Consider the following 26,651-nt stretch of genomic DNA (forward strand, 5'->3'; position numbering starts at 1 on the left):
ATATTTTCCAATAATATCATATACATTAATAGCTTCATGACAACAATCTCTAGCAGACAGGAATCATGCCCAACATTCATTTGCGCCATCTCGCCCTCAGACATAACACTGCTGTAAGCCACACACCCACATCACACAGCTTCCACATACTGTCAGCTATGACTCCGAACATAATGTAACATACTCACTGACACCCTTTCCTCTCTCTTGCAGGATAGGGTGCCACATAATAGGAGGCAGCAGTAACAAACCTGCAAGAAACATGCACAGCCACACATCCTCACCCCATGGGAGGAGACGGTGCTCTGCTTTATTGGCACTGCCATTACAGAGGCTATTGCAACCATATCGTTGAAGCCATCAGGAATGATGCTATGTTCCTGCATTTTGCACTTGCTCAAATTCCACTTCACACTCACCCCACCATCTGGGATGAAATATAAGCTGCAGATGGTGTGACCATGCACCTCTTGTTTACCACCCATCACTCCTGCTCTTCCCTCAACCCAGCTACAGATCTGTTAGCTCGATGTCAGTAGTTTGATGTCAGTAGTGGGGAAACGTCAGAATCTATTACAAAGGCTGTGATAATTAGACACTTAGAAAATAATATGATTGGATTTATGAAAGGGAAATCATGTTTGACAAACTTGTTGGGAGTGTTTTGAGGATGTTACTTGCAGCATAGATAAAGGAGAACCAGTGGATGTGGTATATTTGGATTTTCAGAAGGCTTTAGATAAGGTCCCACACAGTAGGTTAGTAAACAAAATTATAGCATATGGGATTTGGAGTATTATACTGGTATGAATTGAGAATTGGTTAACAGGCAGAAAACAGAGAGTAGGAATAAATGGGTTATTCTCAGCATAGCAGGCTGTTACCTGGGGCAGTGGTGTTCTGCATGGTTCAGTGCTGGAGCCCCAGCTGTTCACAATCTATATAAATGATTGGAACGTGGGGACCAATTGTAGTATTTCCAAATTTGCTGATGACATAAAATTAGGTACGTACGTTGCGTGGAGGATGCAAGGCAGCTTGAAGGGGACTTGGAAAGACTAAGTGAATGGGCAAGAACATGGCAGATGGAATATAATGTGAATAAGTGTGCAGTTATCCACTTCTGTGGAAAAAACAGAAAGGCTGAATATTTCTTAAATGGTGAGCAGCAGGGTAGTGATGTCATCCAAAGAGGCCTGGATGTCCTTGTTCATGGGTCACTAAAAGTGAGCATGCAGGCACAGCAAGAAATTAGGAAGGCAAATGGTATGGGGGTTTGAGTACAGGAGTACAGGAGGGCTCACAACAGCAGGTTGTGCCACCTAGGGTCTTCAGGGAGCACTTGCCTTATCTCCATTTCAAATTGGAGCACAGTCTGAGGCAGCTTTGATTCACCAAGGAGCGGTCACACAACCTAGGTATGTTAGCAGCAGTCTGAGCTGGGTGACTGAGTGCCATCGACAGAGTGGCAGTCATGAAAACATGAATGCTGTCATCCTGAGACAGGACAGCAGGTTTGTGCACTACAGAGCCACTGTCAGTCCCTGGAGCAGTGCCTCAGCAATCCTGGTGGCAATCCTGCAATTGTGTAGAGTCTTGGTGACATTGCACCTGGAGTACTGTGTACAGTTTTGGTCTCTTATTTAAGTAAGGATGTACTTGCTATAGAGGGAGTACAATGGAGGTTCACCAGACTAATCCCTGGGATAGCAGGATTGTTTTACGAGGAGAGATCATGGTAACTGGGCCTGTATTCTCTCAAGTTTCAAAGAATGAGAGGTGATCTAATTGAAACTTACATAATTCTTACAGTGCATGACATGGTAGAAATAGATAGGATGTTTCTCCTGGCTGGTAAGTCAAGAAACAAGCAACACAGTCTCAGAATAAGTAGCAGTGCATTTAAGACTGAGATGAGGAGGAATTTCTTTACTCCGAGGGTGGTGAATCTTTGAAATTCTCTACCCCAGAGGGCTGAGGAAGCTCAATCATAGAGCATGTTCAAGAAAGATATTGATAGATTTCTGGATGCTAATGATATCAAGGGGTATGGGGATAGTGCGGGAAAGTGGTGTTGCGGTAGATGATCAGCCATGATCTAACTGAATGGCAGGGCACGCTCGACGGGCTGAATGGTCTACTCCTGCTTCTATGTTCCTATGCAACCCAACCCAACCCTCCCCCTCTGCATTTAAACTTTAAGGTAGCGGAGGAACTGCAGCCTGGCCAGCCAGTGGTGCATGACAATGAAGGGAGAGGAGAAGAAGCAGAGCACATCTCTGAGGAAGAGACACCATCATTTGATCTGACACTCACAGGCACCAGTTCAGGTACTGGTACAATTTGAGGCAGGTTCTGCACATGGTGTATCACTGGACATGAGTGGGCTGCAACAAAGCTGGGGTAAAAGAATAAACATGTGCCCTGGAGGGCTAGGTTGCTTGCAAATTCTGTTGTGGAGGACTCAAATGTGGACCTCGATTGGGTATTTAAAGGAAACTGTTGATGGGCATGCACACAGAATGCTTGATACATTGACAGACCTGCCAGAGAGCCTGATGCCACTGTCCAGGAGCATGAAGGAGTTTGGTTCTAACTGAGCTCATGCAGAGCTTGGTGCACATCCTTTCCAGCGATATGCATGGTGGAGCTGGCCATGATGCAGCATTTAATGGCCAATGTCTCAGCTTCCATTTCAGCACAAGCAGAAGCCACCCAACATCAGAGTGCTGCAGTGAAAGTTCAGACTAAGATCATGAGACCTCTGCTTGTTGCCATGCAAGGTCAGACTGCTGCCACCATAGCTGTGTTTACCTGCTCTCAAAGGTTCTTACAGCAGTCCAGCAATCTGTGCTACAGCAGATTACCAGGATTGCTGAGGCACTGCTCCAGGGACTGACAGTGGTTCTGTAGTACATAAGCCTGCTGTCTTCTCTCAGGATGACAGCATTCATGTTTTCACTACTGCCACTCTGTCAGTGGCACTGCTGTTGTATGTCAGTCTCCCAGCTCAGACTGTTGCTAACATGCCTAGGTTGTATGACCACACCTTGGTGAATCAAAGCTTCCTCAGACAGTGCTCCAATTTGCAATGGAGGTGGGGCAAGTGCTCCCTGAAGACCCTAGGTGGCACAGCCTGCTGCTGTGAGCCCCCCACCATCACCTCCTCCCTCTGTGCACAGCTTCTCCTCTCTGCTGAATATGCTCTATCTCCCTATCATGCTGCAGTCCAAGTGGAACTGCAACTAAAGTACCCAAGGCTGGCAGAGGCCTTTCAAGTCCACACTACTGCCTTCTGACTGAAAGAACATCTGTCAACCTCTCCAGCAGTACAGTCTTTTTAAAATAATGCATACAAATATAGTTCAACCGTTAAATAATCATGTTTCAATAGGACAGAGCAAACGCCTCCAATAGTTCAGCTTAAATAATTAAATTTGTAAAATAATAAATGATTTGCATTTTTGCATACTTGCACTTACTTTTATTGTTGATTGTTCTGGACTATCATTTTTATTGCATCAGTAATTGCCAAATGACAAAACTTTATAAGAAATAGCTCCCAAAAATTATTCATATATATTCCATCCTGCCCAACATATAATAGCCACCCTGTGTTTGCAAGACAAAATATACATTTGTACTTTTCGTAGTCGTTTGCAGTAACTTCCACATTCAGCACCACACAAGCCTTCTCTGGCATGCTGCCCAGGAAGGAAAATCACCAGACTTCAGTTTCATCACAGCTTCAAGTTATATTCCTGTATTTTTTAGCAACGACTCAGGGTTCTGCCCATCAGTTCAAACAAATCATATAATACATCAAGATTTTGCAGAGGAACTAATCAGCTACTAGTAACACAGGAGTGTGCAGATAAGCTTTGTGTAATCAGTTGTTAGGACAGGATCAAGCCCAGACGCACACTGTATTAATAATAACCTTCATCCGCCCCAATGCCTGAAAAAAACAGTTGAGTCACTGTAATGCTTTGCCTTGACATTTCTGCTTTTAATCAAAGTACACATTGAATAGAACAGAACAGCAAAATTGAGCAACTTAAATTGTAAAACTGAAAACCAGTTTTTAAAAAAAATTATTCACTCATGATGCTGGCTATTGAAGGGAAAAAAAAACTTTCACACTGTTTTTTCCTCGGCTGTTTTGTCACCAGCTCACAATTGTTGGCTCATTAAAGGGAATGGGTAGAAAATTCCAAGCTGCCATGTGCAGGAGTGGAAAAGCCCATAAAAGCCCACACTTCAATGTCATAATTTAAAAGGTTGGGCATTTCATTCCCTGCCAACTGTAACTTTTATGCAAATATGCAAAAATGCTTATTGTAAACTTCTCAAATAGAAATCTGTAGACTTCTTGTTAGGAGTGTTTACAAGCAATATAATCTATGATAGTTATGATATTCAAAAACATAAATTATTTCCATAGTTATAACTCATGTAATATTAGTCAAGTTTTAAGGGGCAACATTAATCAATTTTCAGTCAGTTAATTGATCTTTTATCTGCATGAATATTTAATACTGTTCCAGTTTTAAATGGCTGATTTGTTTAGTAAATTAATTCATTAATGTAGTAAATTAATAAATTCTGATTGTGCAGATACTCAGATTCCTGGTACAATGACTAAAATAAAATATGTTTAAGAGATACAGATACATTTGAGGACTATCCTCAAATGAGAAAATGACAACCAATTTGAATAGAAGACAGCTGCAGAAAAGTTTCAAATCAAGACATTTTAGAACGGGCACAGAGGGAGTTAACAAAAAGAAACTTATGGTCTATGAAGCCTTGCCCAGTGGTAGGATGCAGGCTCACACTTGCAATTACTCATCATGCTGCAAAGTTAAACCAGAGGGTGAATCATCCAGACATTTGTAAAGGCGATGTTGGATTAAACTTTCTAGCTGTGCCATTACCTAAGGAGTGGCAAATCTGGTGTAGATGTGGTAAAAATATCATTTATACACGATATTTAGTGATCTGATCTCTATGTGGATTCACATTTTTCTAATAAGATTTCTATGTTACACACAGAAACGAAGTAATTCATAATTTTGATCCAACTAGCATTTCAAAAATTGTAGTTGTAGGGAGAAACTGGGAGGGGGAGAAACTAGAGAGAGGAGGGGGAAAAACATGAGGGAGGGAGGGAGGGGGAGAAGCATGGGGGGATGAGAAGTGGGAAAGATAGGGGGTTAGGAAAGGATAGAATGAAAGAATTAAATCAAGAGAAGGGACAAAAGAGAAAATTTACATTTTTATAGCGCTTTTTACTTCCGTGGGATGGCCCAAAGTGCTTCACAGCCAATTAAGTGGCATCACCTTTGTTACATAACAAAGGTGGCAACTAATTTGCATGCATCAAAGCCCCAAAGAAAGCAAATGACCAACTAAAGTGGTGGTAGCGGTTGAGGGTTTAATGTTGGTCAGGACAAAAGGAAAATTCCCATGCACTTCTTCAAAAAGTGCCTTGGGATCTTTTACGTACACCTGAGAGGTCTAAAATTTCAGCCAAATGATGGCACCTCCAACAGCGGAGCATTTATTCAGTAGTGCAAAGTATCTGGAGTGTACCTTGAACCTACAGTCTTTTGACTCAAATACAAGAGTGCTGTCACTGAGCCATGGTGGAGGTGGAAGAAGAGATGGAGAAGCTATTTATTGGGATGAGTGACTTGGGCTATCCCATTGCCAGTTCCACCAAACGTTTCAAAGCTGCTCTTGTGCTCCATGAAAGCACTCATCATTTGTTTGTTTAGTTTTGCTTAGTCTAAATGCAAGGGCGGGGAAGAATCTGCTGGCAATTGTTGCTCTGCTGTGGGCAGGGGAAGCTGTTTGTGCTTCCTGCTCAGTGTGAGGAGAGTAGAGCAGTTTGGGGTGGGGGGGGGGGGGGGTCAGAATGGGGATGTTGGTTCCCAGGTTAATATAACGCTCATGTGTGGTAACTTTTATATTGCTCATTGGCCATTCTGATTCATGACCTTCCAATCGCCAGTTTCCTTGGACTTTTTAAATTCTCCCAATTTTGTTTGTACTTCACTGTGGATTGCGGTTTGCCTCAGGTTTTTGCTCTGGAGTGCAACTAACTGTCTTTAAAAAGGTTTTTGCACGTACTTTGCAAGACTTCTGCTACTTGCACAATTTGTGTTAGATAACCAAATGCAGAATTTAGAAAGTTCATTCTGATTGTCATTATTCTTCGCTAAATGTAATGGCCCATTCAAGGTCACTATCACAATCCTTTAGAGGGAATATAAGGATTATTCAAATTTCCATTTTGGGGCTAAAAAGTAAATTGTGATCCTCCTCCACCATTTTCAATTTGTCATGTTACATATACTGTACCACGTACTGTAAACCTGAGACCACTAACAATTTTATTTACATATACCAATTGCCACAGCAGTTACCTATAGGAGCGAAATAACAACAGAATGAGAAATATGGGCTACTTGAGAAAGAGTTAAAATGGCAAATACAGGAAAGGGAGTGAGAGAGAAACTAAAGCAAAAGAGGAGGCATAGGAACAACGATAAGATGTAGAAGAGAACTAGGTAGTTATTGTTATGTTTTTTTTTTCTTGAAATGAATACTTTTCACTATACATGCAGACAAGCAAAAACATGCCCCAAGAAGCCTGGAAACATTTACTTTTTCTAGAATTTGTCCTGGTACTTTGCTGAATGTAATATGTCAGAACATTTACAATGCAATTGGTGTACAAATTTAAAGAAGTCTTACTGTAATTTTATAGGGTTTTGCTGAGACCACATCTGAGTACTGTGTACTTGGTCTTGAGTACCCAAGGAAATAGATACTTATCTTAAAGAGGATGCAACGAAGGTTCACTGGGTTGATTGCTGGAGATTGCTGGGATGAGAGGGGTGTCCTACAAGAGGAGATTGAGTAGAAACTTGTGTTGCAATGAGATAACTTCTCATTCTTCTAAACTCCAGAGTGTAGGCCCATTCTGCTCAATCTCGCCTCATAGAACATATACCAGTTATGAGGGTACCCTCATAACATTTAAGAAGTATTTGGATGTGCACTTGCGATGCCACGGCATACAAGGCTATGGTCCTAATGCTGGAAAATGGGATTAGAATAGTTAGGTACTTGTTTGACTGACACAGACTCGATGGGCCAAAGGGCCTTTTTCTGTGCTGTAGACCTCTATGACTCTATTTCTAACCATTTCAACAGGAATAGATTTAGTGACTCTGTTGCACACCCTCTCTGAGGCAAGTATATCCTTCCTGATGGAGACCAAAACTGTATAAAGTATTCCAGCTGGGAATAATTTCAATTTCAGAAAAAGAATTCATAATTCTTATACTCCAAGTCCCTTGCAAAAAAGACCAACATGCATGGGCTATACTCTCTGGAGTTTAGAAGAACAAGAGGAGATCTCATTGAAATACTAAGATTCTGAGAGACCTAAGCAGGGTAGATGCTGGGAGGTTGTATCTTTGATTGGGGAGTCTAGAACTAACGATCATAGTCTCAGAATAAGGGATCAGCCATTTAGGGCTGAAATGAAATTTTTCTCACTTAGAGTTGTGTCTACCCCAGGACTGCTGTGCTGCTCAGTCAGAGAGCGATAGATTTTTGGATATGAAAGGAAAGCTGGCTGATAGATCCAATGGGATATGGGATACTGTAATCTTCAAGATTCTGGAAAGATTCCTAATTTATAATAATGAAATTTACATAGGGAACGGTGGTGAAAAAAAAACAGGGGATAATGCACGCATTGACTATTGATCAGAAACTGAACTGGAGCAGCCATATAAATACTGTGACTACAAGAGCAGGTCAGAGGCTAGGAATCCTGCAGCAAGTAACTCACCTCCTGACTCTCCAAAGCCTGTCCACCATCTACAAGGCACAAGTCAGGAGTGTGATGGAGTACTCTCTGCTTGTCTGGATGAGTGCAGCTCCAAATACAGTCAAGAAGCTTGACACCGTCCGAGACAAAGCAGCCTGCTTGATTGGCACCACATCCACAAACATTTACTCCCTCCACCACTGAAACAGTGGCAACAGTGTGTACCATCTACAAGGTGCATTGCAGAAACTCACCAAGCCTCCTTAGGCAGCACCTTCCAAACCCACGACAACTACCATCTAGGACAAGGGCAGCAGATACGTGGGAACACCACCACCTGGAAGTTCCCCTCCAAGTCAATCACCATCCTGACTTGGAAATATATCACCGTTCCTTCACTCTCACTGCGTCAAAATTCTGGAACTCCCTCCCTAACAGCACAGTTGGTGTACCTACACCACAGGGACTGCAGCAGTTCAAGAAGACAGCCCACCACCACCTTCTAGAGGCCAATTAGGGTTAGGCAATAAATGCTAGCCTAGCCAGCACTATCCCAGATCCCGTAAATTAACAAAAATAACAACAGTCTCACAGATTGGGGAAGAGGGAAAGAGGGAAACAAAGTTCACATATACTATGGAGTGTCACAAAACTGCCTGAAAAGTGGGTATTACCCAATAGCATAAAATGGAGTTTTGTTTTTGACTATTGAACCAGGCACCAAACAAAATGAAATTGGTGATTATTAAGATGAGCTTCCTCCTTAACCATTGCTGTATCTTAGTATTATAGCTCTAATCCTTTCAATAGCAAATGTCCTTTTGCAGCTATAATCCTCCAAATCCTTAGCAACTTTCAAAATGCATGTTATTTGTTAGTAATTACATCTACAAAATATATTCCATGAATTAGTGTGGTCTGATCATGAAAACCAGAATTAAGAAATACATATTTGTACATGGGCAATATTCTCTGGATTAAATCAAAACCTGGTCATATTTTATTTTGGTAGCCAAAATGATTTGGAATTCTAAAAAGATTTTTAAAGCAAGGTTCTGATGCAGGGTTATATTTGAGAGAATCTTGCGCCGACTTTCCAGTCAGTTAATCCCAATAAACTGGAATCCACTGAAGTCCTTAGGTCAGGAAAGGCACTAAATAATTTTAAGTTTTTTTTCTGGCTTTTAGCTAGACGGGAGAGAATTTCCAGAGTCTACTATCAACACTGTATAAAACAATGGTTCAGCCTCAGCTGGAATAGTGCGTCCAGTTCTGGGTGCCACACTTTAGGAAAAACGTGAAAGTATTAGCGAGAGTGCAGAAAAGATTCACAAGAATGATTCCAGGGATGAGGAACTTTAGTTACGTAGATAGACTGGAGAAATTGGGACTGTTTTCCTTGTAGAAGAGGTCAAGGGGGAATTTGATAGAGGTACTCAAAATCACGTGGGGTCTGGACAGGGTAGATAGGGAAAAACTGTTCCCATTCATGGAAGGATTGAGATCAAGAGGGCACACATTTAAAGTAATAAGCATAAGATGCAATGGTAATATGAGGAAAAAAATTTTCATGCAGCACATCATTAGGATCTGGAATGCATTGCCTGAGAGTGCGTTGAAGGCAGGTTCAATTGAGGCATTCAAAACGGAATTTGACTTATCCGAAAAGGAAGAGTGTGCAGAGTTACAAAGAGAAGGTGGGAGAATGGCACTAGGTGAGTTGCTCATCTGGAGATCCAGTGTAGACACGATGGACCAAATGGCCTCCTTCTGTGCTATAATAATTCTGTGAACATGGAAAGCATAAAGTTAAAGCTTACTTCCAACCTGTTCTGGGTCAGAAGATTTTTTTTATTTATTGCCGCTGTCAACTTCTTTCACGTTTCTCTTTATGCTATTTGTTGGGTGGGGTGGGGGTGGTGTGCTGCTGTTTTGTTCCCCGCCCCCAACCATGTTACCATGCACACAGAGCACAATGGATTTACCATTGGCAATTCCTCTGAATTTTTATTTTTCTGGAGAGAAACCATAAAGGGATGCTATGCTACTCAGAAGGTGATATCACCTGCTCGTATTCCCATACCAGAATATACAGGCAGAGATACACATACGGATCATAGTAACAGTGCATGCATGTGGTGTTTTTGATCTGCTGAGGAAGCTATCACTGACTAATGCCACATGTTGCATCTCTTTTTCCATGGTCAATTAGTGGCAACATGTAGGCATTCCCAAAGACTAAACGAATCACAGGTCATACCCATATAACCCCATGTGATCTCTTTTTCAATGTTACCACCAACAGAAAAAGGATTCCACGATCTCAATGTGCACCTGGCTTGCAACCAGCAGTGCTACATTATGCATGTAACTGCTTGCTTCCCTTGGAGCAGTCATAATACGATTGTTTCAAAACAGTCCATTGCGCAAGCACTTTGAGCCACTAATGTAAGTAAGGTTGGCTCCTGGGAGATCAAGGCTATCCTCTGCAGGCACGGCTTATTGCACTTGTCTGGAATAAAGCACCAGTGTAATGAGGTCCATTCAAGACCAGTGTATTAACAAAGCACATTATTGGCATGTTTAAGGCTACTTTAAGTGCTTGTATTGATTTGGAGCATCCTGGAAGGCAGGTTAAAAGCAAGGACTACAAATGATGTGAATTTGAAAGAAAAAGAACAGAATAGTGCAAACACACACCGTCAGTCAATATTTGTAGAGAGAACAAGTCGGACAACATTTCAGGTTGGGCCCTCCTTTGGAACATATAAATGAAAGTACTTAATTAAAAAAAAGAATCGAATTACCTGTTCCATCAATAAACTTGCAGTTAAAGAAATTCTCCAGAAATCAAATAATACATCATAACTTCTAGAACACAGCATATTCCACCCTCAATCAGCTTTAAAGTTTCACGGTTGTTTGAGTTGTCAAAAATTACCTTAGGGATAAGGACATACACTCCCTTCAATTCCATCTCACCTCCTTTCTATTTTGCGCTGTCCCTTATTTAGCATCTCATTCCTATTCTGATCCAGCACACTCTGTTAATAATGTGCTTAGCTGTGCTCTTTGGCACACAAATGATTTAGCCATTCCCGGCCAGTTCTGGTTGGAATACATCATGTATTAAAAAACCTGGCTCTCCTCTGCTAGAGGAGTTCACTATCCCAGGATCACCCTGGAATGCAAAGACAACTCCCATCTTCCTTTCTCTTTCTCTCCTAAAACATTTCCCTCAGTAGCAAGACTTCTTTATTGTGCTCCAATCTCCTTGCAATAAAGGCCAATTCTTCCTAATTGCTTGCTGTACCTGCATGCTAACTTTCTGCATTCCTTGTACAAGCACACGCAAGTCTCTTTGAACATCAACACTTACAAGTCTCACACTTTAAAAAAAATTCTGTTTTTTTATTCTTACAACCAAAGTGAACGACTTCGCACTTCCCAACATTATGTTCCATCTGCCATCTTGTTGCCCACTCACTTAACCTGTCCATTTCTCTTTGTAGCCCCTCTGTGTCCTCCTCACAACCTACCTTCCCATCTAGCTTGGTATCATCAGCAAATGTTGAAACATTATGCTCTTGTCCCTTCATCCAAGTCACTAACATAGATTGTAAATAGCTGAGGCCCTAGCTCTGATCCTTACAGTGCTCCACTAATCACTGCCTGTCAATTCGAAAATGCCCTGTTTAGGCGCACTCTCTGCTTTCTAACCATTGACCAATCTTCTGCCCATGCTAAAATGCTACTCTCAACTCCGTGAGCCCTTATCTTATGTATTAACCCTTTGTGTGGTACCTTATCCAATGCCTTTTAAAATCCAGGTATACTACATCTACTGGTTCCCCTTTATCTACCCTACTAGTTACATCCTCAAAAAGCTTTAATAAATTTGTCAAACAGGATTTCCCCTTAGTAAAACCATGTTGACTTGTTCTAATCAAACTATGCTTTTCCAAGTGCATTGTTAAGACTTCCTTAATAATAGGTTCCAGCATTTTCCCAACATGTTATGTTAGGCTGACTGGCCCATAGCTCACTGTTTTCTCTCTCCCTCCTTTCTTGAAAAGCAGTATAATGTTTGCCAACTTCCAATCTAATAGGACCATTCCCAAATTTAAGGAATTTTGGAAAATCATAGCCAGCACATCCACTATCTCTGCAGCTATCTCTTTTTGAACCCTAGGTGCATGCCATCAGGTCCCAGGGATCTGTTGAATTTTAGTCCCTCAAATTTCACAAATATTTCTTCTCTGCTGATACTAATTTCTTTAATTTCCTCATTCTTTTTAGCCCCTAGGTTACTGTCTATTTCTGGTATGAAACTTGTGTCTTCTACTGTGAAGTCAGATACAAAATATTTGTTCAATGCCTCTGCTATTTCCTCATTCCCCGTGATAATTTCCCGTGTCTCTGTTTCTATGGGGCCAACATTTTCTTTAGCTACTCTCTTCCTCTTTATATACTTAAAAAAGCCCTACAATCTGTTTTTGTATTCCAGGCTAGTTTACTCTCATATTCTACCTCATTGATAATTGCAGTTTTCATACTAATAACTCCCTAGCTAGCTTCACCTTAACTAAACTATCAATCAAATCAGTCAATTTAGACAGTAGCAGGGAATATGATGAAGAAAGGCCCTCGACAGGTGCTGTTATTCCTTGCTTTACGCAGATATGTCCTTGGAGGTGTTAATCCTGAGCTCAATATCCTTGTAACAAAGGAAACTTGTTTGTTCACTGCTGAATTTCTTGCCAGCTAAAAACTGGCTTTCCATGTTGTCTTTGCCATCTATTTTAAATAACTTCCTTCCCATCTAGAAAGGATGATATATTTGAATGTGCATTCTCCCAATGAACTTGTTACCCATTAATTACTGAAATATCTTTTAATTAAGTTTACTGTCCAAACTGATTTTTCAGTACAATTTAATTACCATTACTTTTCAGTACATTTTAATCTACAAAGCAAGCCTGTCTTACACCTTTTAGCCTTATAACAGAAGCTCACTTAACAAAAGCTAAAAGTTATTATGAAGAAATTAATATGAAAGAAATGCTTTCCTTACACCATCCCCTGCTACCTCAAGTCTATTCTCACTAAACTGTTGACCATCCAACTTAGTTTCTCACATTCCTCCTCCCAGCCCACCCCACCCCCAATCTATTCAATGTTGAATAAAAATGAATAACGTTCATGGGATTACTCATGTATTGCTCACCAACATTCACTGCCCATCCCTAATTGCCCTTGAGAAGATGCTGATAAGCAATACAACTGAGTGGCTTACTGGATCATTTCAGGGGACAGTTAAAAGTCAACCACACTGCTGCACATCTGGAGTCACGTATAGACCCAGTCAGGTAAGGGTGGCAAATTTCCTTCCCTATTATTACCAGATTAGTTTCAATGACAATCCCGTAGTTTCATGGTCACTATTACTTATGCTAGTTTTTAATTAAATAAATCTGAAATAAAAGTTAAAACCTCTAACCGCCATAGTGAGATTTGAACATATGTCTCTGGATCATTAGACCAAGCCTCTGGGTTACCAAGTCCTGTAAGATATCCATTCTGCTACCATACTCACTGAACACACACTGGAATGTTTTACTATGTCAAAAGCACTATATAAAAGCAAATTGTTGCTGTTATCCGATTTCCAATCTCCTTTCAAGTCCTCGAACAGGTCATTGCCTCCCAAATCAGTGCTCATCCTACTTGCCAATTCTCAGTACGGGTTTCCTCTTGGCCACTCAGCTCCTGACCTCATTACAGCTTTGGTCTAAACATGGACAAAAGACCTTAATTCCAGGGGTGAGGAGATTGTGCCTGCATTTGACATCATGATAGTATTTGATGAAGTATGGCACCAAGTATCCCTCATAAAATTCAACCTCAATGGAGGTTCATTGACTGGAGTCATACCTAGCACATAGGAAGATGGTTGTGGTTTTTGGAGTTCAATCATCTCAGTCCCAGGACATCACTGCAAGAGTTCCTCCAGGTAGTGTCCTAGGCCCAACCATCTTCAGTTGCTTCGTCAATTAATTTCCCTCCAATATAGGGTCAGAAATGAGGATGTTCGCTGATGATTGAGCAGTGTGCAGAACCATTTGCAACTCTCAGAAACTGAAGGAGCCCACAGTTCATGCTGCAAGACCTGGACAACATTCAAATAGGGCTGAGAAGTGGCAAGGAACACTTGTGCCAAATAAATGCCTGGCAACAACCATCACCCTTTAAAATTCAACAGCATTAACATTGTTAAATCCCCCACTATCAAAATCCTCAGGGGGTCACCACTGATCAGAAAGTTAACTGAACCAGCCATATAAATACTGTGGCTACAAGAGCAGATCAGCGGCTGGGAATTCTGTGATGAGTAACTCATCTCCAGGCTCCTCAAACCTGTCCATTGCCTATACGGCACAAGTCAGGAGTGTGATGGAATACTTTCCAGCTGGCCGGACAAGATTAGCTCCAACAACACTCAAGAAGCCTGACACAATCCAGGACCAGGCAGCCACTTGATCAAAAAACATTTACTCCCTCCATCACCAGCACACATTGGCAGCAGTTTGTACCGTTTACAAGATGTACTGCAGCAATTTGCCAAATCTTCTTCAATAACACCTTCCAAACCCACAACCCCTACCACCTAGAAGGACAAGGGCAGCTGACGCATGGAAACCACCTCTTGCAAGTTCCCCTCCAAGCCACACACATCCTGGTTTGTTGGAACTGTATCACCAGTCCTTCACTGTTGATGGGTCAAAATCCTGGAACTCTTTTCCTAACAGCACTGTGGATGGACCTATGCCACATGGGCTGCAGTGGTTCAAGTAGGCAGCTCACCACCACCTTCTCCAGGGCAATTAGGGGTGGGCAATAGAGGCTGGCTTTACCAGCGATGTTCAAATCCCACATATGAATAAAAAAGTGTGTGCTTGTAATATGTACCTCTGTAAATAAATGTTCATAGAAAGTGTATAAAGACAAGTTTGAGTTCTATCCTTCAGCACCGGTTTTCTGAAATATAACAAAGAGCACTTCTCTATTTTCCATCTATCCCTGTACAATTTGAAGCACTTCATTTCTGCAGCCAATTACTTCACAATAGCAGAGTAGAGATCAGTAAATCCACCAGACTGCTAGGCGGTAAGCCAATGACTATTGGTTACAATTTTGCCAGAATATCCAGATGCTCTTTGACACAGGGAATGTTAGGGGCATGTATGAAGGGATCAAAAAGGAAACAGGTCCATCAAAAAAGAAAAACATCTCCACTGAAAACAAAGGCAGAGAGGTCATCACCAAATGCAATAAACAGTTGAAAGGATGGGTGGAACACTACCTTGAGTTGTACTCTCAGGAGAGCACCATCAATGAGGAAGCTCTAAACACCATAGAAAGCCTGCCTGTCATGGCAGAGCTGGATATCGTAACTATGGTGGAAGAGCTTAGCAAAGCTATTAACTTGCTTGCCATGGATAAAGCACCAGGTGCTGATGCTATACCACCTGAACTCAACAAGCACGGGAAACTGGCACTGCTGCAATATCTGCACAAACTTCTCTATCTCTGCTGGGGGAAGGGGGCAATGTCCCAGGATATGCGTGATTCAAAGACTGACTGCAGATCCTGGTTGAATGTATCGACCCAGAATCTGAGTATGGTTTCAGAACTATAATAACTAAAATTAACATGATCTTCTCAGTCCGGCAGCTGCAAGAGAAATGGCATGAACAAAAGAGACCACTATGTATTACCTTCATCGATCTTACAAAAGTATTTAACCATGTGAGCAGCGGTGGTCTATTTAAGCTGCTGGAGAAAATTGGCTGCTCAATGTGATCTTCTCTTTCCTTGACAAAATGATGGGCAAGGTCAGCTATGGTGGTGCAACATTGGAACTCTTTGAGGTCCATAGTGGGGTCAAACAGGATTGCATTATGGCACTGACACTCTTTGACACATTCTTCTCTTTGCTGCTGTCATATACATTCAGGTCATCTACAGAGGGTGTCTACTTGCATATCAGAACCAACGGAAGCTGTTCAGCCTTATTCACCAGAGATCCAAGACAAAGGTGCGCCAAGAGTTGTTCTACGCTGATGATGCTGTACTAGCATTCCATACTGAGGAACACCTTCACTGGCAAATGGACAGACCCTCTCACACCTGTAAAAAGTTTGGTTTAACCATCAGCATTAGGAAGACAAATGTCATGGTCCAGGATGTTGCCATACCGCCATCTATCAGCAATGACAATGTGACGTGGGAGGCTGATGATAGCTTCACATATTTAGGATCTGCAATCACCAGCAATCTGTCTCTTGATGCTGAAATAAACATATGCATTGCAAAAGCTACAGCTGCTATGTCCAAGCTGAGTAAGAGAATGAGGAACAACAGCAACTTTACAGTGATTTTAGAAAACCAAACTGCAAGTCTACCAAGCCTGGGTCCTCAGTGCACTCCTCTACAATGGTGAGACCTGGGCAACATATGCTAGACAGAAAAAAAAGGCTGAATAGATTCCACCTCTGCTGTCTCAGACGTATCTACAGCAGCATTTGGCAGGACAAGGTCAACAACTCAGAGACCCTCTAGCATGCTAATTCCATCAGCATACACTCATTTTTAAGCCAACAACGTCTGCCCAGGCTCAGTTACATTCATTGGATAGAAGATGGCTGGATATCCAAAGACCTTCTGTAATGTGACTAGCCACTGGGTCACAACCTCCTGGGCATTCATACCTCTTCTACAAGATATGAAGATGACAGACATCGACACCAACAACTGGGATACAGTCGCTGATGACCGTGACCTCTGGAAGCTGACTGTTTGGAAGCACATTGGAAGAGGTGAGCAGAAGCAAAGAGGGCCTAGAGCAAACAGAGGCCAGTGAATTGTGCACCTTCACAGCCCACTGCCTTTATCTAGAGCAAATGCGGCAGAGACTGCCATGCCAGAGTGGGGCTCCTGAGCCACACCAGGTGACGCTCAACACAGAGTTGATCATCATGGCACAACCATCGTCTTGTGAGACGCAAGACTGTCACCAGTGAATGAATTCTACCATCAGCAGTGGTATATCAGTCCAGAGAATTGAGTGTTGGAGAACCAAAACATGCTGCACCAAATTAATTTTTGGTACTGTGGCTTATTTAAATAATTGGCTGGAGATGCATTGTAACATTTGTTTTGAAGATGCATAATTACATATGCTTTAAAGTCTAATTTACAATATCATCTTCCCCGTCGGGTAGGGAATGCCTATCACAGCAGACTGGCTTTTCTTCTCAGGGACCTTGGTCAAGAATAATGAGATGAAAGTTTCTCTCCCTGCTGGCTCCAAGGGCCCTTTTAAAATGAGCTGGTCAGTTTCAATCGAGCTCCTCTTGGGCACAGGCGTTGAGCACAAAAATGCTCAGAATTCTATAATTTCAATTAAGCAAGCTACAAGGATAATCAATAAAGGAGAAGCAGAGAACACTCACACTGAAGCTTTGCACATGACCTGTAATTTGAATCATTTAGGAATCCTAGTGTATGAGGAAGGCTCTCTGTTTCCAAGTAACAGACATAAACAAAAAAGAAAAATTGTAATACCCAAATAAATCCTAACTAAAACCTGAACACCCTGCTGACGTTTTCAGAGCACCAAGTTTAATCTCCATGTGCTGGACAGCATCATCATTAAATGGATTAATTGCCAAGGTTATTTTGAGAAGTAAATACCTATCTCCTTATTTTATTCTAGTAGTTTCCTCCTTATCACATACTCCTTCAGGGAGTGCATACACTCCTCTATTATAAAATAAGCAGATTATTCATTGACTTTACTGTGTTCAGCTCCACTCACAACTTCTATAATATTGATCACAGTGATCCTACTTTAGATTTCCTTAATTCAAGTATAGAAATATTACCTCAACTCAAAAAAGGTTAAAAATAACCTTCAATATCCAAGCCATGTGCCCCTTTCCCTTGGGCTGCATCCTAGTCACAGGTAAAAGCAAAAACAATATAAACAAGGTTTAAATACTGCAAACTGCTTTACTTTGCTAAATTATCCACTGACTGACTACATAACAGTTATACATAAATAATGTTTCAGTGCTATATGCCTTACAATATGAAATATTCTTTGTATATTTTCACAATGAGAGAAACCCTATGTGAACTGAACTTGCATGCATGCAGTAAAATATTTTTTTTATTCATTCATGGGATGTGGGCGTCACTGGCTAGGCCAACATTTATTGTCCATCCCTAATTGCCCTTGAGAAGGTGGTGGGTGAGCTGCCTTCTTGAACCGCTGCAGTGCATGTGCTGTAGGTACACCCACATTGCTGTTAGGGAGGGAGTTCCAGGGTTTTGGCAATGACTGTGAAGGATGGCGATATATTTCAAGATGGTGAGTGGCTTGGAGGGGAGCTTCCAGGTGATGGTGTTGCTATGTTTCTGCTGCCCTTGTCCTTCTAGATGGTAGTTGTCGTGGGTTTGGAAGGTGCTGTCTAAGAGGCTTGGTGAGTTCCTGCAGTGTATCTTGTAGATGGTACATACTGCTGCTACTGTGCGTCGGTGGTGGAGGGAGTGAATGTTTGTGGATGGGGTTCCAATCAAGCAGGCTGCTTTATCCTGGATAGTGTCAAGCTTCTTGAGTGTTGTTGGAGCTGCACTCATCCAGGCAAGTGGAGAGCATTCTATCACACTCCTGACATGTGCCTTGTAGATAGTGGACAGGCTCTGGAGGTCAGGAGGTGAGTTATTCGCTGCAGGATTCCTAGTCTCTGATCTACTCTTGCAGCAAGCAGTATTTATATGGCTAGTCCAGTTCGGTTTCTGGTCAATGATAACCCCCAGGATGTTGATAGTGGGGGATTCAGTGATGGTAATGCCATTGAATGTCAAGTGGCGATGGTTAGATTCTCTCTTGTTGGAGATGGTCATTGTCTGGCACTTGTGTGGCGTGAATGTTACTTGCTACTTGTCAGCCCAAGCCTGGATATTGCTGCATTTGGACATGGACTGCTTCAGTATCTGAGGAGTCATGAATGGTGCTAAACATTGTACAACTGTCTGTGAACATCCTCACTTCTGACCTTAAGATGGAAGAAAGGTCATTGAAGAAGCAGCTGAAGATGGTTGGGCCTAGGACACTACCGTGAGGAACTCCTGCAGTGATGTCCTGGAACTGAGATGATTGACCTCCAACGTCACTGGTTAGGCCACAGCTAGAGTATTGCATGCAGTTCTGGCATCCGCATTATAGGAAGGATGTGATTGCACTAGAGAGAGTGCAGAGGAGATTTACCAGGATATTGCCTGGGCTGGAGAGTTTTAGTTATGAGGAGAGATTGGATAGACTGGGGTTATTTTCCCTGGAGCAGAGGGGTTTGAGGGAGGACATGATTGAGGTGTATAAACTTATGAGGGGCATAGATAGGGTAGACAGGAAGGAACGTTTCCCCTTGGTGGAGGGATCAATAACCAGGGGGCATAGATTTATGGTAAGGGACAGGAAGTTTAGAGGGGACGTGAGGAAGAGTTTTTTCACCCAGAGGCTGGTGGGAATCTGGAACTCACTGTCTGAAAAGGGTGGTAGAGGCAGAAACCCTCATAACATTTAAGAAGTATTTGGATGTGCACTTGCGATGCCATGGCATACAAGGCTATGGGCCTAGTGCTGGGAAATGGGATTAGGACAGTTCGCTACTTGTTTGACCAGTGCAGCCTTGATGGGCTGAGGGCCTTTTTCTGTGCTGTAGACCTCTATGACTCTACGACCACAACTATCTTCTTTTGTGTTAGGCATGACTCCAACCAATCTTTTCCTCTTCCAAAGACACTGGTCCGACTTTAACCCATACAAACTGATCCACTTGCATGGAGGTAAAATTGGGCCGACTGACTCACATCGGGGTATGGCTCTACTGGTATCAGGCCTTCAGTATCCCACACAAGTCATCATTCTTCATGTGCAAGCCAAAAGATGACTTTTGGCAGGCCAATGAACTGTGAAAGCCAGAAGCACATCATCCGTTGTCATCCAATTTCCACATTTGCATTTTCCAAAAGTAATTACTGGATAGTGATTCTCCCTCTCCCCAGCCTAGGGATTCTGTGACAAATTCTGCGACCAGTGGCAGCAGTGTTCACCATCTATAAGATGCACTGCAGCAACTCACCAAGGCTCCTTTAACAATACCTTCCAAACCCTTGACCTCTACCAACTAGAAGGACAAGGGAAGCAGATGCATGTGAACACCACCACCTGGAAATTCCCCTCCAAAGCACTCACCATCCTGACCCTCTACTGTCACTGGGTCAAAATTCTGGAATTCTCTTCCTAATAGCACTGTGGGTGTTTCAACAACACTACCTTCTCGAGGGCAATGAGGGATTGGCAATAAGTGCTGGCCTAGCATGTAAAAAGTGCAGCATTCAGCCACTGCTCCAGCTGCATTTAGCAAACTCAGTACAGTGCAAGAATTGCATATTTGACCTTGTCTGCATGGCTTGATATCCCACTCTTTCTTATTATTACTTACAAGGCTACTGGTGAGCAGGTGGGGGCTGAAAAATATTTCATATGCAGTGTTTTAATGCAAAGTGATTTCATAAAGGGTTATATCACTATCATTATCTTTAAGTGCAGGGATCAACATGCATCGAAAGCTTAGGAATTAAATTGGAACACAAACTTCGCTGTACATTGTAAAAATACTGGATATCTCAGAGTGATTTGTTGGTGAGACAGTCCTGAGTTCAAACAACAGTTATAATTCAATTGATTTGCTTTTATGTTTTATGAATTTATTGAACCCCCAGAATACTTTATCAAGGAACAGTCATTCACTTCATGTAACAATGCTGCAAGTTAGAGGTTCTCCAGTTGTGTTTTGTTTACAATGCTCAGCTATGTTTTTTTTAACCCATTATTAACTTTTAAAAATGCAGATTTGGACAACTACAAAGAGGTATTCAGGGCTCTATGTGAAACGGTAAGTATCATATTTCAATTGCACCATCCTGGGGGTTACCATTGACCAGGAACTGAACTGGACTAGCCATATAAATATTGTGGCTACGAGAGCGGGTCAGAGGCTTGGAATCATGTGACAAGTAACTCACCTCCTGACTCCCCAAAGCCTGTCCACCGTCTACAAAGCACAAGTCAGGAGTGTGATGGAATACTATCCACTTGCCTGGATGAGCGATGCTCCCATAACACTCAAGAAGCTTGACACCATCCAGGACAAAGCAGCCACTTAATTGGCACCACATCACAAACATTCACTCCCTCCGCCACTGTCACACAGTAGCAGCAGTGTGTGCCATGTACAAAATGCACTGCAGGAACTCACCAAGGCTCCTTTGACAACATCTTCCAAACCCACGACCACTACCATCTAGAAGGACAAGGGCAGCAATAGATGGGAACATCACCACCTGGGAGTTCCCCTCCAAGTCACTCACCATCCTGACTTGGAAATATATCACCATTCCTTCACTGTCGCTGGGTCAAAATCCTGGAACTTCCTTCCTAACATCACTGTGGGTGTACCTACACCACATGGACTGCAGTGGCTCAAGAAGGCAGCTCACCACCACCTTCTCAAGGGCAACTAGGGGTGGGCAATAAATGCCGGCCCAGCCAATGAAGCCCACAACCTGTGAATGAATAAACAAAAATAACAATAGTTTGCAGTGATGTAAATTTGGGAATTTGCCAACAAGTTGGCGGGGCTAGGCAGATTAGTTTGCCTGATGAGAAAGGAAAAGATTAGCAAAGCATTAGAGGCAGCTAAATGAACAGTGTTAATGTTAGTGACAAAGGAGCCCATGAACTTCTCATAGCTACTGATGGTGGTGAGAGCAGGAGGTAAGAGGAGTTTAAGGAGACAGTCCATAGTGGAGAAAAGAAGCTGGAAGTTACCTTTGCTCTCCAGAATAATCTTGGGAGTAGTGAGCAGTTTTGGCAGGACAATGAGACCTGATAGCAATTAATGTGGTCCAGCCAGATCTAGCAATGGATAGCTAAAGCAAGTTGAGCACCAGGTATATTGAAGCCTGCAAGGGAATGAAGATGGCAGCAGAAACACTAAAGACTTTATTGGAAACAAAATCAAAAAGATGAAGGAAATGGAGTGGTAGAGAAAATCAACAACTATAAGAGACTTGTGATGAATAAAAGGTCAATGCTTAGGATATTATAAGTTTGAAAATGCAGTTAAGTGACTTGGTCTGGGGGCGGTGGGAATGGCTTTTTTTCAGCCGCAGGCACAGAAGCAAGTGGAGTTTGAAAGTGGGCTAAGGGGATGTGGGTAGGTGAACAAAACAAGTGTCAGCAGTCCAAGGTGGCGGCACACCACTACCTTCTCAAGGGCAATTAGGGATGGGCAATAAATGCTGGCCTAGCTAGATATGCCCAAATCCCATGAACGATACAAAAAAGATGACCGACAGTTATTGGAAGTAGGGAAGATCAAGGAGGTTGCTGTAAATATAGGTAGGAGAGATTATATGGAGGAAAGATAAGAGGGAAATAGATTTAAAAGAAAGACTATAGGAGGGCCTGAGATAGAGAGTAAAATTACTGAGGATGAGGAGTGGCTTAGTGCAGAGACTTGAGGAAAAAAGGGAGAGAGAGGCTTAATCAGGGAGAAAATCAGGGTGATCAGAAGAAATAGGAGCACGAGTTGGTCATTTTGTCCTTTGAGTCTGCTTCAATAAGATGATGGCTGATCTGATTGTGGCCTTAACTCCACCCTCCTGGCTGTCCACCATAACCCTTAACTCCCTTGTGAAGGTGGCATGGAGGACAACCAGAATTTTTAAAGAAAAAGCAAGAGGGTTGAGGAACTCGAAGGAATAGAAGATACCAAAAGGAGGAGGGAGAGAGGCCAAGATGTGACTTAGTGATAAGGCCCACAACAGTTTGGGCAGGGCAGGTAATAGAAACTGTCAGATGGGGGAGGTTTAATAAGGGACAAGGTGCTGCCATTGTGAGGCAACTTTCAATTCATATAACTATTTATTAAATATAAGAAAATGCTGGAAATACTCAGCAGGCTTCTGCTCTTTAACAGAGTTAAAATTTGAGGTCAATGACTGACCTTTCATCAGAACTTACATTGACCTAAAACATTATCTCTATTTTTCTCCTTAGATGCTGCCAGACCTGCTGAGCATTTCCAGCATTTTCCGTTTTTATTTCATTTCCAGCTTCTGCAGTATTCTGCTTTTTTTTTACTCTTTATCCTTTCATGGGATGTGGACATGACTGGCAAAGTCAACATTTCTTGCCCATCCCTAATTGCCCTTGAACTGAATGACTTGCGAGGCCATTTTAGAGGGCAATTAAGAGTCAACCACATTGCTGTGGGTCTGGAGTCACATGTAGGCCAGACCAGATAAGGACGGCAGATTTCCTTCCCTAAGGGGCATTAGTGAACCAGATGGGTTTTTATGAAAACCGACAATGGTTTCATGGTCAACCTTATTGAGATTAGCTTTTCAATTTCAGATTATTAATTTAATTTAAATTCCACCAGCTGCCATGGTGGGATTTGAACCCTTGTCCCCAGAATATTAGCCTGGGCCTCTGGAATACCAGTCCAGTGACATTATCACTACAACACCATTTCCCTTTTTTGAATAGCTATTTATTAAAATCTTCTTCCAACAAGTACAGGAAGAGCATATTTGAAACAATGAAGTACATTCAGCTGAGGTCATAACTAAGACCTTGTTCACTTATGTCCTTGGGATCACATTGTGTCATGGCTGTTAATGCTGCAGTCGTTCATCAGTTCTTCAATATTGAAAGGAAAGGGCTTATTTGTACACTGTGACAGCAGTTTCATTTGTTAAAAAGCCAAAGACTCTCAAATATATTTTAGTCATTTAAAGTTTATTTAAGCATACAATTCACCTCTCCTCTGAAATGCAATCCACTTAAATCATTCACATTTTTATGACGGAGAATGGAATTCTGAACTTCAAGTTTATACATAGCAGTAATTTCTATATTGCATTACTGCTTTTTGGCTCCAATAAATAATGCAATTCAATTCTAAGCTTTAAAATCCTTAAGTTCATTGAGGTGGTTCAGCAGACCAAAATGTTAAATGTGCTGGTCTAAAAACTGTAAAAACAGAGGTTGAATCTCAGCATAGGGGTGTTAGCTGCTAATCTCAAGCAGAAAATTAGGCACAAAACCTAGCAGAGAACAACATAACAGAGAAAAAATAGTCAGGGCTTCTAACTCAGCCTACATTTCTGCACTCAGTTGGCCACAGAGAATTCCCTACCTACTGCACTGACTATATGAATAGTTTGTGAAGATACTTTGGGGAAAAGAGGGTAAGGAGAGTTAATAAACTCAGAGCAATTGGCTCTCCTTACCCTCTTATCCCCAAAGTATCTTCACAAACTATTCATACAGTCAACGCAGTAGGTAGGGAATTCTCTGTAGCCAATTAAGAGCCAAACAATTTTACTGTACAACCAAACTTCAGCAGTATGTCTGGATTCAATCCACCCAGACATTCAAATTTGTTTTTAAAGGAAGAAAAAAATTACTGCAGAGGACTAAATTTTACAAATATTCATAGTAACATCTAGCTGAATAGGAAGTTAATAGTCATAGTCATAGCTTTTCAGAAGTGCAGATGCAAGAAAAATATCCAGCAACTCTCCAAGTGCTGCACATAACATTGATCTAGGGTATCTGAAGAACTATTGGCAAAACCATAGTAAGTATAGAGATGAGTTATAGTTTTGTAGTACTTTAATCAACAATATACAAAGGAAGGTCAAAGAGAGAATAACATCTAGTGCAATACTCACACTGCAAAGCGATCTGTTCTGATTTCTTTCACCAAGTTGAAATATAGGTTGACTGTTATGCAACAAACCCATGCCAGGGAGCACCAGTCTGCAAGTGAACAAGAAATGAGTTAAACATTAAAGGCAAAATACACAAAAACATATAGATTTAAAAGGGCTGTTTTCCAACTTCAGGTTCCAGGAGGCAGAGCCTCTCTCACACTAATCACATATCTGAAATTCAAGTGCATACTTGAATTAATGGTTGGAAAATCGTGCGCAGCATATATTTGAATTTCGGATATATATACCTAGCAGGTTTATCTCACCAGCAGGAACACAAAGGTTGGAAAATTAGCTGTGTAGATTGTTCTAATAGAGACGATTATTTCCATGACTTCACTACCAACTGAACGTTAGAAGTAGGGCCAGAGAAATGTTATGGCACAGAAAGAGGCCATTCAGCCCATCATGTCTGCTCTGGCCAAAAAGGAGAAAAAAACTAGTTGCCCATTCTAATCCCACCTTCCAGCATCTAGTCTGCAGCCTTGCAGGTTACAACACTTCAGGTGCAGATCCAGGTACCCTTTAAATGAGTTGAAGAATTCTGCCTCCACCACCAAACCAGGCAGTGAATTCAAGGCACCCACCGCCCTCTGGGTGAAGAAGTTTTTCTTCATGTCCCCTCTAATCCTTCTACCAATCACTTTAAATCTATGATCCCTGGTAATTGACCTCTCCGCTAAGAGAAACAGGCCTTTCCTGTCTACTCTATCTAGGCCCCTCATAAACTTGTACACTTCAATTAAGTCACCCCTCAGCCTCCTCTGTTCTAAGGAAAACAACCCTAGTCTATCCAATCTTTCCTCATAGCTGCAATTTTCAAGCCCTAACAACATTCTTATAAATCTCTTCTGCACTCTCACCTCTCTTCTCTCTTAGGCAGTCCCTTGGGGTCGAGGATGTCTTGCTTCCACACTAAAAATGAGTTCTCAGGTGACTGAAGAGTCCAATGCGTGACCTACAGTCTCTGTCACAGGTGGGGCAGATCTGGGGCAGGTAGAGGGAACAGGTGGATGGGTGCCTGGGTTGCCACGTGCTCCTTTCACTGTCGACACTTGGCTTCAGCTAACCCTTAGCAATGAGACTCGAGGTGTTCAACTCCTTCCCGGATACTTTCCCTCCACTTTGGGCGGTCTTGGGCCAAGGTTTCCCAGATGTCAATGGGGATGCTGCACTTTTTCAAGGAGGTTTTGAGGGTGTCCTTGAAGCATTTCCTCTGCGCTCCTGGTGCTCGTCTGCTGTGTCGAGGCTCCGAGTAGAGCGCTTGTTTCAGGAGTCTTGTGTCAGGCATACAGACAATTGAGTCCACCCAGTGGAGCTGATCGAGTGTGTTCAATGCTTCAATGCTGGGATGTTGGCCTGAATGAGAACACTGACGTTGGTGCGCCTATCCCACCAATGGATTTGCAGGATCTTGTGGAAGCAGCACTGAAGGTATTTCTCCAGAGATTTGAGGTGCCTGCTGTACATAGTCCATGTCTCTGAGTGGGTATCACTACTCCTCTGTAGACCGTGAGCTTGGTGCTGGGTTTGAGATCCTGGTCTTCAACCACACTCTTCCTCAGGTGGCCGAAGGCTGCACTGGTACACTGAAGCTGGTTTTGAACCTCATTGTCAATGTCTGCCCTTTTGACAGTAGGCTTCCACGGTATGGAAAATGGTCCACGTTATCTAAGGCCTCGTTGTGGACTTTGGTAACTGGGCCGGCGGGGGGGAGAGAGAAGAGAGAGAGAGAGGAGGGGGCAGTGCGCTGTGGAGAGGGAAGGTTGGTAGAGGACGTTTGCCTTACAGATGTTTAATATAAGGCCCATACTGTTGTACACTCTGGTGAACATGTTGACAATGGCTTGGAGATCGGCCTCCGAGTGTGCACAGGTGCAAGCAT

General features: G+C 42.3%; 1 protein-coding gene across 4 annotated transcripts in view; it reads right to left on the reverse strand.

The window, feature by feature from the left end:
• Positions 1 to 26,651, reverse strand: part of LOC144691557 (cyclic AMP receptor-like protein A) — a 254,655-nt gene that overhangs the window by 145,312 nt on the left and 82,692 nt on the right. For all 4 annotated transcript variants that reach the window (XM_078559757.1, XM_078559756.1, XM_078559754.1 and 1 more), the window contains exon 6: positions 24,725 to 24,812. In XM_078559757.1, coding sequence (XP_078415883.1) covers positions 24,725 to 24,812 — 88 coding nt within the window. The remainder of the gene's footprint in view (positions 1 to 24,724; positions 24,813 to 26,651) is intronic.

This window comes from Cetorhinus maximus, chromosome 16 (assembly GCF_964194155.1).
Source record: "Cetorhinus maximus chromosome 16, sCetMax3.hap1.1, whole genome shotgun sequence".
In the NCBI taxonomy this organism is placed as follows: Eukaryota; Metazoa; Chordata; class Chondrichthyes; order Lamniformes; family Cetorhinidae; genus Cetorhinus; species Cetorhinus maximus.